Consider the following 13,749-nt stretch of genomic DNA (forward strand, 5'->3'; position numbering starts at 1 on the left):
GGTCCCTGTAGCCCCCCCTCCCCCCCGGTCTGAGAAGAGGGGGAGGACGTTGTTCTTCGGCTCCAGCCAGGAAAAGGGTCTCGGGGGTTTGTTATTTTTGCTGTCCGATAGCATCTACATGGGTAGCTCAGGGCCGGGTGTTTATTATGCTACCCAGTCAGGTTGTGAGGAGCCATGGAGAGGAGGGGGGGGAGTGAGTGGTCCATGCCCCATCACCATAGAGACTCTGTGTCGACAGCATCAGTCAGCCGTCCCCCAGGAAGTGTCAGAAATCACACCGTTGGGTGTCCCCGGGGGGTCGATAGGATACCGATTCCCAGCTGCTCATCAGTTTCTCCTCCTTTCTGTCTCTCTCTCTCGCTCTCTCTCTCTCTCTTTCTCTCTCTCTCAGCTGGCCAGATGTTGTCGTTGTTGTTGTTGTTTTCTAATTTAAGAATTCTGAATTAGGGTTTGACCTTTTAAGGCCAACACTGGTACAAGTGTTTTTAGATGGTTTTGTCCAACCAACAGAGCAAAACTCTTTACACACTTTACAACGCTATGAAAATGGAGAAAAGCTGCAAATCCTCACATTTGCGAGGTCTTCGGCCAGCAAATGTTTGGCATTTTTAGTCACGCTTGTGACATGGCCCTAGGAATGGTAAAGACATTCCATCACTTTGGTTCAGACTGAAATATCTCAACAACTATTACATTCTCTGGACATTAATGGTCCCCGTAGGATGGATCACAATAACTTTGGCGTTCCGTGAACCGTTCCACTAGCACAACCGCGGTGTTGACAATTCTGGTTTTGAGTTAAATGTCGTGACGACTATTGGATAGATTGCAGTGAAATGTGTGTGATATTAAAGTTCTCTAGAGGACGACTTTAGTGACCTCATCTAGCACCAGCATCAGGTCAAAATTTGTATTTGTCCCATATTTTGGTTTATGACCAAATACCTTACCTTCCCATCAGCCTCAACAGATATGTGTTTTGTTCTAATTAGCGAATGTTAGCATGCTAACTGGATGAACTAAGCTAATTTCTGCTAAGCATCTGTCACTGTGACCATGTTAGCATGTTAACGTTGGCATGTAGTTTAAAGGAAAACGGCGACTTATTGGGATTTTGTCTTATTCCCCGTATCCCCCAGAGTTAGATAAGTCCATACATACCCTTCTCCTCTCCGTGGGTGTTGTAACTCTGTCTGACGCACCAATCGCTAGCCTAGCTTAGCACAGATCCTGGAGGTAACCGGCTCCAACCAGCCTACTAGTCCCAATGAGTGACAAAATAACTCCAACATTTTCCTATTTACATGTTGTGATTTGTATAGTCACAGGATATACAAATAACAAGGTCACATGAGACACAGCCGTCTTCTAACCGTATACATACTGGAAACTATATTCTCAGAAGGTGAAGCACTGCTACTTCTGCTACTATTTGTACACCCTGTGACAAATCACAAATCACAACATGTAAATAGGAACATGTTGGCGTTATTTTGTCACTTATTGGGAGCAGTAGGCTAGATGGAGCCGGTTACCTCCAGGATCTGTGCTAAGCTAGGCTAGCGGTGCATGGGCCAGACAGAGTTATAACACCCACGGAGATGAGAAGAGTATGTATGGACTTCTCTAACTCTGGGGGATACGGTGAATAAGCTAAAGTCCCAATAAGTCGGCGTGTTCCTTTTTAAAGCACCACCTTACCTGAGCACAGCTTCACAGAGCTGCTATGGCTGTAGACTCTTATTTTTGTTGCTTAATGAAGAAGAACCAATAGTTGATGATTAGAATTGATGGCAGTTAATCTTTTTGTTACAGCAATAGTTAGTTGTATTGTCAGGGTGGAAAACTTTCATCATGCTGACAGTCTGATGAAACAATTAATTCACTCCTTATTGTTTGGTAATTCCCGAAGGTAGATTTTTGGAGGTTTTACCGCAGAATGTATCACAGATTATCACCCATGAAGGTGAATCAGGGAGTCCTTCAGATAACCACCTTTCACACTATCTACTAGGCTCCCATAATTCCTGGACAGGAAGTGGTGGTAAATGCCTTTAAAACCTCAGCAAAATGTGTTGTGCACACTGTACAGAGAGCCTCTTTCTCCTCTCACCTCTATCTCTCCTGAGTTGTAATGTAATCTTCTCCTTGTGTTGTCTCCTTCCGTTGACCTCAGGCAGAGCCCCTGAAACCAAAGCGCTGGGCCTGGACAAGCTTGGCGTGCAACTCAGAAAGGAGACGGGGAAAATAGTTGTGGGCGCTGACGAATCCACATCGGTGCCAAACATCTACGCTTTCGGTGACATCGGCGAGGTAGGCGTCGCCAGCAGCACTGATAGCAGGCATAGACGGAAACACAGTCTACATCATTATAAACATATTAGTCTTAAATTCAGACTGGAAAATACAACACTGTGCCAAAGTTGCTGTAAGTCTACACCCATCACCGTCAGTGTAAATGAGTTTGAGCACCTGGTCTGTCAGCTCTACAAAAGGAATCTGGAATTACACTTTAACACACATCACCTCTGGAGAATTAGTTTTGTACATTGCCAGAAAATGCTGGAATTGGCATTGGTCTTTAATTAATTGGAATAAACTCTGGCAGGAAGATCTTGATGACACTTGAGTCATAGAAGCAATTGGTGGTAAACGAACGTTGACTTCCAGCTAATACTCGACACCAGGTAAATAGGAACCAATATGAGCAAACGTTTATTTTCACCCTTCCTGTAAAAGAGTATTCCATTTCTCTTACATCTGTTTGCTATCGCTAAGACATAGGTCCTTCCCAAGAATCCTCAAAGCCACCGGACACATTAATTTGACCTCGTAGAACACAGGGGTTGCTGGAGTACCGATGCCTCAGTGGGTTTGTTTGTGTTATTGGGTGACTTTGCTGAATCCAAACTAACCCTTAAGGCCGGGACACACAGGGCCGATAATCGGCCGTTGGACAGTCTGGCGAGGTCAGTGACTCGAGGCTGTTCGGTGTGTCCCGTGCCGTCGTCAGTCTGGGGGGCTGTCGGCGTTCATTTTGGCCGACTTGACATGTTCAGTCGAAGGCAGGGCAGTCGGGACTCACCAGGAAATGGCGAGCGGAATGAGCGTGACTTAGAGTCTCTCAAAATCTGATGAAAATCTTTTAAACTGACCTTTGTTGAGCTGAAATGAAGACAGATTCAGCAACTGCACGGACTATTCCTCTCTTAAAATGTTTTCAGAAACATGTTTCAGTGAACTATTTTAGTACAATATGAGATTGTATTCTGAACGAGCCGCCATGACAGTCTGGCTTTGAATTTCTGGAGAAAACCAACCCATGTGATGCGTTCGTCCAATCAGCTGCCGGTTTTCATTTCTTGGGCAACAATACAGAGTACGTACAGAGACGTATTACGTTTCTGAAGTCGGTGTCGCCTCAGTGTGTCCCGAGGCAGTTTTTTGGACCTCGGGGACCGACTGATCATCTCAACTTGGCTTTTCTGTTGACGGTCGTCGGGAGTCCTGCGTCACCCTGAGGGGGTTTCGTTCACATTACTCACCCCCTCATCTCCATTATCCCTTACTCATCTTAAAAGTACAACATTTGTTTGTGCACACACATAAGATTTATTATCCACCACCGAGTAAGTACTCGGTGGTGGATAATAAATCTTATGTCAAGTAACTTGGCAAAAGACTGAGTATTATTGGCAAAAGACTGAGTATTAAGTGAAGCTATTCAGTATTAAGTGAAGCTATTCACTTAATACTCATAGCCCGCCTTCATGTAATCATTGGCACTGCTGCTGTGTGTACCGTTCCAAGCTGAACCAGCCCTGTTAATACTCGTTAGACCTGCTGCGTGTAATGTCAGTGTTGTTTTTTCACCACGACCAGCTGTGTGCTTCCTTCCTGCCTCCCAGGCCTCATGACACACACACACACACACACTGATTGACAGTTTGCTTTGATGAGTTGTGCTTCAGCCCAAGATGTCTGTCAGCTTTTCACAGCAGCAGGGAGGCTTTTTTATTTCTTTTTTTTTTATTTGGGAAGGTTGATATCTCAATTTGTCCATTGCTTTGTTGAGTTTTTTTTTTCTTCCTTTCGGCGAAGAGTGCCAAGAAATGCATTATAATGACGAATGACACTTACTGGAATACCAGAGCACACCTCCACATACTGTACATGCAGGAGATGCTTTGGACAACAGGATGTGCGGTGGTAATTTAACAGGTTGAAGTCATGCCTTTAGAATTGCCCCGCAGCCCTACTGTTTCCTGCACCACTTATTTTGTGTGTGTGTATATCCAAGACTGTGTGTTTGTCTGTTTTGGCAGACATCCAGAACAATAAAAGCGAAACACAGATGCAGAGATTTTTTTGAAGTGTGCCAGATGGTTTAAATGTTTAGCACTTGCGACTTATGTCAGTCACTGAATCATGGCCCACCTTGTCTGTGTGTTTGTGTTCACTCTATTTCTGCATTTCTGAGTATTAATGTGTGTAGTCAGACGACCACATGGTCTAAACTTATTAAGTTATTGCAAGGTAAACACATTTTTAAGGACCAGATCTAGATCTTATGTGTGTTTGAGGTCCACATAGGTATACTGAAGTCAATTCAATTGTCGCTCGTTTTAGGGTCGTCCTGAATTAACCCCAACGGCCATTAAAGCAGGAAAGTTTCTCGCCCGCAGACTGGCTGGTCGCAGCACTGAACTCATGAACTACGACAACGTAAGACACACACACACACACACACTCACACTCACACTCACACTCAGAGGCTGATCATTTCCCTCCATCTTTCCACCTCAACCATTTCTGGTGTTATGTGGTTGTAGTGTCTGATATACCTTACTGTACCTCCAGCCTCTCTTCAGAATGAGTCTTGACATAAACATACCACCATTTTCCAAAATGTCATCATTCTTCATCATGCTATGTTTACTTCCATTCAACTCTTTTGCAAGTCTTAATGTATCTTTATATTCACATGGGGTCAGGGGGCATTTCAAATGAGTTTGATATACAGTGAGGAAAATAAGTATTTGAACACCCTGCTATTTTGCAAGTTCTCCCACTTAGAAATCATGGAGGGATCTGAAATGGTCATCGTAGGTGCATGTCCACTGTGAGAGACATAATCTAAAAAAAAAATATCCAGAAATCACAATATATGATTTTTTAACTATTTATTTGTATGATACAGTTGCAAATAAGTATTTGAACACCTGTCTATCAGCTAGAATTCTGACCCTCAAAGACCTGTTAGTCTGCCTTTAAAATGTCCACCTCCATTCCATTTATTATCCTAAATTAGATGCACTTGTTTGAGGTTGTTAGCTGCATAAAGACACCTGTCCACCCCATACAATCAGTAAGAATCCAATTACTAACATGACCAAGACCAAAGAGCTGTCCAAAGACACTAGAGACAAAATTGTACATCTCCACAAGGCTGGAAAGGGCTACGGGGAAATTGCCAAGCAGCTTGGTGAAAAAAGGTCCACTGTTGGAGCAATCATTAGAAAATGGAAGAAGCTAAACATGACTGTCAATCTCCCTCGGACTGGGGCTCCATGCAAGATCTCACATCGTGGGGTCTCAATGATCCTAAGAAAGGTGAGAAATCAGCCCAGAACTACACGGGAGGAGCTGGTCAATGACCTGAAAAGAGATGGAACCACCGTTTCCAAGGTTACTGTTGGTAATACACTAAGACGTCATGGTTTGAAATCATGCATGGCATGGAAACCTGACTGATCTAGAGAAGATCTGTGTGGAGGAGTGGGCCAAAATCCCTCCTGCAGTGTGTGCAAACCTGGGGAAAAACTACAGGAAACGTTTGACCTCTGTACTTGCAAACAAAGGCTACTGTACCAAATATTAACATAGATTTTCTCAGGTGTTCAAATACTTATTTGCAGCTGTATCATACAAATAAATAGTTAAAAAATCATACATTGTGATTTCTGGATTTTTTTTTTTTTTTTTTTAGATTATGTCTCTCACAGTGGACATGCACCTACGATGACAATTTCAGACCCCTCCATGATTTCTAAGTGGGAGAACTTGCAAAATAGCAGGGTGTTCAAATACTTATTTTCTTCACTGTAGTTTTGATGTCAAATATATAGGTTTGAGATATCACTATTTCAATGACACATTTGGAGCCCCCTCTATGGTATAAGAATACAAAGAAAAAGGTCACAATTACTCCATAATACATGACATGAAAAGAGGTTAAACAAATATTCAACTATCATAATACCGATTTTCTGTCAAACAACTAATTGATTAGTTGTCTAATTGTTTCAGCTGTAGCTTGAAGTTGAAGTGTGTGTGTGTGTGTGTGTGTGTGTGTGTGTGTGTGTGTGTGTGTGTGTGTGTGTGTGTGTGTGTGTGTGTGTGTGTGTGTGTGTGTGTGTGTGTGTGTGTGTGTGTGTGTGTGTGTGTGTGTGTGTGTGTGTGTGTGTGTGTGTGTCAGGTGCCCACCACAGTGTTCACCCCCCTCGAGTATGGCTGTGTGGGTCTGTCTGAGGAGGACGCTGAGAAGAGGCATGGGAAAGACGGCATAGAGGTAAGATAGATGCTGTATATGTGCCGCTATAATACAGCTATAAACTGAGTATTTCCAAGAATGGTTTTGTAGTATTTGGAAGAAAAGCCCTTTATATGTCCACATTTCAAGTTCAAATCTATTAGAAAATCAGGAATAAACATATGTTAGTTTCTTCATAGTGACTTTTCAATATAAGGTTACTCCAAATTTTACCACTATATAGGAAATACAGTGGTTAAAAATATGTTCATAATGTTTTAATTACACAGGAAAGCCCACATTGCAAGTAGCAACTCAAGTGCCAATGTTGTGAAATGCCCCCATGAAAAAAAACAGATTATTTTGGCATATGATATAGTGAGTGTTATCAGGTGATGACTCAGAAATGTTGTTGGGAGACTTCAAAGAGGACGACCAGTCCAATGAATTCAAATCAAATGCAGCTTTATTCAAACAGTGAACAAACTTTCATGACAACGAGACAACCGTGAGCATACAGACGTGTCTGCCCAAGGGTGACCAACATGTACATCAAAATGGATCCCTTTTAAACTCTTTTTGTGCTCACACAGCTCAAGATATTTATGTCAGCGCAACAGTTTACTCTTAAACTGCATGTTTTATGGCCTGTGCTCCTAATAGATTCTCACATTCCTGGCTCCAATTCCTCTGTGTGAAGCTTTGTACCCAAACTCATAATAGATTTACACATTCTAAGCTAGGTTTTGCTGTGAGACCATGTCACCTTAAAACTGACTCGTCCATAGAAGCTCCTTTTTAGAATAGATAAGATATATTCAAACATCTGCATGCACAAATACCAAACCTATCAGTGAGATGTGTTCTTTCTTGTGTTAATATATTATAATTTAAACAGCAGTGTCTAGGTGAAAAATCTTACCTTCATTTTGAAATACAAAATTATTTGAAATCAATTTTTGTGTACAAGGGTACTTTGTAGGTGGTCTGTTAAAGTCCTCAACTTACTTACCGTGAAATTCATTAAACAACTAATCTCAGTATATGTAGAATGGAATTAGGTCTCTAATCAGAAATGGCACCCACTTTATATTATATCAGCACAGAACTGGTGTAGCATTGGTCCACAGTTATAAGTTTAGTTTCTTTACGCAGAAATGATTGGCTACATGCCACGCATGCACAAAGATAGTTACAAAGGCAGTGTTAGTGGCTTGTTACTGCCATCGACCTGCAGAGAAAATACAATGTCCCATAACCCCTAAACAAACACTGACACGCACATACAATGCAACAGCAAGCAGCTCAGGATTTGACGTGCCCGCGTACGTGAGCGCGGTGCCAGATGCTCGCCACCACCTGCACGAGGCCGCCGATAAACGATTTAGGTGGCGAGGTGGGGCTCCTGGCTGCGAGTGACAGGCGAGCAGGAGGCCTGATTGAGGTGTGTATGGGGTGATGACAGGCGCGCTTAGATCTGAGGAGGAGCTGCAGCACCGGCCCCCGACAGCTGCATGGCCCTCACAACTTGTGTCGGCACGTTCGCCCGTAGAATAAAACACACTGCACACACACTTTCAGTGAGGAGTTTGAAATCAATCACTATCACGAGCAAGCATTGATGTTTTTATTCAGATGTTATGCAGTGTGTTTGAATTGGTGCTTATAAGGCCTTGCAATTGCATACTGTATTGTTTGCAATTTATCTTTTGTTTACTGTCCTTATTTTCTTTTAGCTGCTATTTTCAGATAGTTAATACATCACTTTGTGAAATGTACACAAGAAGAGATCACCGTCACTACTCTAGTTTGTTTTTGCACATTTGTAAGCTCTGCTGTTTTAAAGCAAAGTTCACGCGAGAGGCTATGTTGATATCACTTTGAAGAACTGATTGTCTGTAGGCACAACTTTACTTTTTTTACTATACATATACATTTATTTTACTATGCAATATTACAAAATAAAATTGCTCAGATTTGAGGACCACAGTAATGCATTCTATACCATTTCTCCTGTTAATGATTTTTGTCCTGTCCATTTTTGTCTGTGTTTTTATGTCTGTGTAGGTCTACCATGCTTTCTACAAGCCTCTGGAATTCAGTGTTGCAGAGCGCGATGCCAGCCAGTGTTACTTAAAGGTAGGGTTAAACTGCTAACCAAACAGCCCACCACCACAACAGAGCTTTTTTATACGTATTTTGAGCTGTTTTTTTGGCATTTTTTTAGTACACCATATAATGTAGTTCTTTGTATAATATTTTTTATTTATTTGTACATGCATATAGTTGAGGGACAGGAGTAGTGTTTTTTTCTGCAGCAGGTTGGTGGAGTACGGAACGCTGCTAGACGGACAATTTGAGAGGGTTTGACTCAATAAATGAAATAGTCTGAATGGTTTATCCATAATCCTGCCAACCTTTTGATTTGTCCATCTGTGGCCTAGCAAGTCAGCGTTGGGATCCACTTGTCCTGCTCTGTGGTTGTTTTGACCACTACGGCCAAAAGCAGAGAAGGCTTCAGCTCCTTGGCTTCAGTCCAGCTTTCTATCTCCTTAGGTAATATGTGAGCGGGGTGGAGACCAGAAGATCCTGGGTCTGCACTTCACCGGTCCAAACGCTGGGGAAGTCACACAGGGCTTTGCTATGGGCTTCCAGTAAGTTAAATAAATCCTAGATTTTATTTAAGGTACATGTGGTTTTTAATCAATCAATTAGGTGTTTTTTAATCTAGATTTAAAAATGTCAACTGAGTGAGCTTCTTTACTGCATTCATGCCCTAAAGAACAACCGTCCAGTTGTGGTTTTAAAGCAACACTAGAGCACTTTTCCCGCTTCGGTCCCCCTACAAGTTGGAAGCGGAATTGTCCATTACCGCTATCGGACAGTCTCATTAGGTCTCATTCGAACTACAGATCCGCTACCCGATCTGGCAAACTTGCATAATGTAATGTAACGGACACTTCCGCTTCCAACCCGTAGGGGGACCGAAGCGGGAAAAGTTATTTAGTGCTGCTTTAAGTTGTATTTTAACTCTCTAAAAGTCACCAAGATGTGCAGTATGGGACATATTTGAGTCCGCCTGATGACTTTTCTTCACTCAAGACTCGTGCATTTAGTGAGCGATACATTTCGGTTTATTTCTTTTTTTTATAAAAGCTTTTGTTTCATATACAAAGTGATCGTGAACAATTGGAAGACTTCTGGACTTATTAGAGGATAACTAACACAGTTAGTCCTGAAAGAATGCGAGTAGAAGCGACATGAATGACCTCCCTGTGTGTTTGCGTGTGTCTCAGGTGTGGAGCAACATATTCCCACCTGTTGCAGACGGTAGGCATCCACCCAACCTGTGCCGAGGAGCTGACCAAGGTCAACATCACAAAGCGGTCTGGCTTGGACGCCACGGTAACCGGCTGCTGAGGTTAAGCACCTCGGTCTCTGAACACTGGTGAGCACACAGGGTCCCTCTGCGGCAGTAGAAAGAAGTTAGCCTGGCTTTCTCCTGCTTCATCTCCTTGTCCCCTCTCCTTCTACATGGCCCCAAAATGGCCCCCAGTTTCCCAGTGCTTTCTCTGGGATCTAGGGTCTCTTCATAGGCCAGTCATGCAGATCATCACTGACTGCCCAGGTTAGTGTCACATCATAACCAAGGCTATGATTATTCCATGTACATGGATTTGGTCAGTGTATCCTCTAAAAGCCCAGGGTTATAGATCAGGTTAGCGAGAGGCCTGACCGCAGAGCGAGCGTCTTTTAAATAAACAGGCTCATCAATCAGGATTAAGGCCTGTGCTCAGGGTTTTGTTGAAATTGTAACGTTTTTCTGAATATATATATTCTGCAAATATTGTTGTTTCTCCGGCTGTACTTCCTGTCCATTAGTCTTGGAGGTGACACATACCATATACCCCCCCCACCCCATGACACTGATGGATGGCCCCAGGGCCGTCGCCACAGCGACACCGCCCCATTTCCCATGGACACACACAAACCGCCTGTCAGTCAGCCAGCTAAGATCTGGCCAGGCAGCTCCAGCTTGTTTAGGGCCCAGCAGACCCCAGACCCCTTCCTTTTCCTCCCATGCCATGCTCCATCCCAATACACAAAATAATAGAGTGGGACTACAAACATGTGCTGCCAAAAGCTGTGTGGATGCCACAGCACGGGCACGGGGCAGCTCTGCCTGATGATAACCGAGCTGTGAGAGCTCTACCAACTGTACTACTCAGACTCACCCAAAGGTGGCACTATTGCCCTCCAATTCTCCCCTTTTTTCAGAGCCAAGAATGGAGAGACAAGATTAAATAGCCACTGGATAAAACATAAACCTGAATACATTCAGGTTGCACATTTAATCCCTTTAATCCCTATAAAAGATATGTGCTTTTGGATGACGTTTGAAAGCAGACTGGCTTTATTGGTGCCAAACTGATAAGGGTTATCTGTTGTGTATTTACATGGATGGCAGGTTAGGCCTCAAGAGTCATCACCCTTGAAGATAAGGCCAGTTGTTTATATCAATAAAGCAGTAATAGCCCCCCACAGTTTGCCAAAGTGCCCAAAATGCTCAACATGCTGGCTGTACTGGACATCTTGGGTTTATTAAGTAGAGGAGGAGGGCTGTCAATAAAGCGGGTTGCAAGAAATTGGGGGATCTAAGAGGAGGCTGCTGGGCGTAGTTTATTTTTATTTGAAGTCTAATCTGCCCAGTCTGATTAATGATTCCGATGATGGGAGTGACAGTGTGCCAGGAGATGGAGAGAGGAAAAAGAGAGTGAGAGAGGTACCAGGTTTATTTGGACCTGGGCCAGAGGAGAGAGAGAGCTGACTTTCAGCCCTGGTTAGGGAGGGAAGGGGGATTCCTGTGTGCTCTGTTCAGGGCCGAGGTGCTGACTGAAGGACCCTGACCTCCGCTCAGCAGGAACAGCTTGACTCTATCACTTGGAGCACAGAGGGCTCACATGCTGCGGCGCTGCACGGCAGGGGCCTGGAGGGGGTGGGATGGCCAGGAGACGGACAGAGCCAACCAGCCAGCCAACCAACACAACAGCAAGCGGTGGCAGCGTGTTTGCCCAGGGTAATTGAGTCGGTGTTTCTGTGCTTAACGAGCCACTTCAGAGACCTCAGGGTGGGCCCAAGGCACCGCGAGGGAAGTTATCGAGGCCATCAGTGTAACTGTAATGTCGGTTTGCTTTTTACCCTCCACTTCTGGGTTTTTTCATCTGCTCTACATCTCACACTCAACGGCTCCTCACACGCACAAAATGACATTTTTATGGCATATCTGTCTAATTTAAATATCTGTTCATTGTTGTTGATCAGTCACTCCAGGCCCAATGTTTGACCAGTCAGCCTCTGCTGTGCCCCACGGAGGGGGTCAGGGTTCAACTTTCACGTCGGCCAGCTAATGATGACCTGCACTAAAACCCAAAACTGGGGAGTGCAGGCCTGATGTCACCTGGCTGCCAACTTTAGTATTGTAAATAGAGAAGTGTAATTTTCCCTTAGAGCTTTGTTATACATAATTTATCTGTAAAGTAATAACACTTTGGAATGCAAAGTGTCACTATTAAAGCAATGATGCCCACTGATTGAGTGTTCTGTGTTCTACATAAATGATAGTTTGCATCTGTATTAGGTATTCACTTAATGTGTACACACATGCATACGCTGTATATACTTACTGAGAGAAGGTGAAACTGATAGTTGTGTTAGGATTAGTTCATCATTTTAGGAAATGTTCTTAATTCAAGATCAATACCACTCTCACATCTGTACAGTAAATATAAAACTACAGCCGGAGTTAGCTTAGCTTAGCATAAAGACTACAAACTGCCCTTGACTTGATATTTACTGTATGGACATGAGTGGTATTAATATTTTACTCTCTTTCAGCAGGAAACCAAATAAGTATTTCTCAAAATGTTGAACTATTCATGAAAATTCTACATTTACACAGCATTATAAGGGGATCCAAAAACAAATCCAGAGAACCACTGACAGCATCAATGTAAAAATGCATCTGTACAGGTTTATGTTAAATGTGCTACATGGCTCAGTCTTCTATTAAGCAGCGTTGCAAGGGTTGGTCACACTTTGACCCCCGAGTCGTCTCTGCTGACAGGCAGCTCTGCTATGCAGCCCTGTCACTCAGCCCTCTGCACCAACAATGGCAGAAATTCCACTGTGTTTGTTTGGTTAAGGGCAGAGCTCTCTGAAACCCCTGAACCTCCTCAGGATCCACAGCAGCCTCGCTCACCCTGAGAATGAAGCCGGTGTCAGTCCTGACCCAGACAGTGGGACTAAAGTTCACCCGCCATCTCGAGAATAGTCGGTCCCATTAAGCAATTGTGTCTCTTCTGTCCCTCCACAATGGAGCAAACAGGCTAAATCCACCTTGAAATGCACTTAGTAGTAACATGTCAACATGTCAGGGTGCGCTCGGTTCTACGCTCCGTCTTAATCCAGCCCATTGAGCTCTGACAGTTGTCTGAGTCAGACATTCACAGGGCCTTTGTCACTTCAGGTCTTGAGCCCTAGCAGCCACGCTGGAAGAGCAGAACCCTCAGACACACAATAAAACACACATGATGGGTACACAGCCCCGCAGCCGCAGCAAAAGCCTCAGGAGGAGAAACCGATACATACCTTGTGTAAACATTAGCGAAAAAATGACGCTAGGAACAGAAAAGGCTCAACCTAGGCGAGGATTATCCCTAAGAAATGAATAGGGGCCAATCATGACTGCTCTGTTGTACTGCCAATATCTGGCTCAAGAGCTGTCAGCCTGAGATGCCTACAGGGCCTGGATGGGGTGGAGGGGGGAGAGGTTAAAAAAAAAAAAAAAAAAAGAGGCCCTCAGACTGGTAAGCCAAGGTGAGTCTCCCAACTAGATTTTGGTGCTTTCTTCCTCATCTGGCCTCCCAAGTTCAAGACAATTAGCTCAAAGAACCCGCTGAAGCCGTGCGCTGAGCCTAATGGTAGGCTCACAAAAACAACCGAGGGAACAGGGTTGTTGAGATGTGATTGTTTTCTTTTCTTCTCATTTGGCCGTATGAATTGACACAGTTTACAGATGCCACATTCTTTTGCGCGGGGGGACTGCATTTTAATCTTGCCGCTGGATTGTGACCGAGTCTGGAGTCTGAATACTCCCCATCAGGAATGTCAAGGTTGTCTTGTTTGTTTCAAAGCCTACATATTTGATTTTGCTACGT

General features: G+C 43.7%; 1 protein-coding gene across 2 annotated transcripts in view; it reads left to right on the forward strand.

The window, feature by feature from the left end:
* txnrd2.2 (thioredoxin reductase 2, tandem duplicate 2) overlaps nt 1-12,123 on the forward strand; it is a 31,308-nt gene extending 19,185 nt beyond the window's left edge. The window contains exons 12-17 of one of the 2 annotated variants that reach the window (XM_028577305.1): nt 2,177-2,313; nt 4,630-4,725; nt 6,479-6,571; nt 8,600-8,671; nt 9,089-9,186; nt 9,829-12,123. In XM_028577305.1, coding sequence (XP_028433106.1) covers nt 2,177-2,313; nt 4,630-4,725; nt 6,479-6,571; nt 8,600-8,671; nt 9,089-9,186; nt 9,829-9,952 — 620 coding nt within the window. In that variant the 3' untranslated portion in view covers nt 9,953-12,123. Of the gene's footprint in view, nt 1-2,176; nt 2,314-4,629; nt 4,726-6,478; nt 6,572-8,599; nt 8,672-9,088; nt 9,187-9,828 lie in introns of those variants that run through there. The other variant, XM_028577306.1, reaches the window with a different exon arrangement.
* The last annotated feature ends 1,626 nt before the right edge of the window (nt 12,124-13,749 follow it).

The sequence above is a fragment of the Perca flavescens genome, chromosome 5 (genome assembly GCF_004354835.1).
Source record: "Perca flavescens isolate YP-PL-M2 chromosome 5, PFLA_1.0, whole genome shotgun sequence".
Taxonomy (NCBI): Eukaryota; Metazoa; Chordata; class Actinopteri; order Perciformes; family Percidae; genus Perca; species Perca flavescens.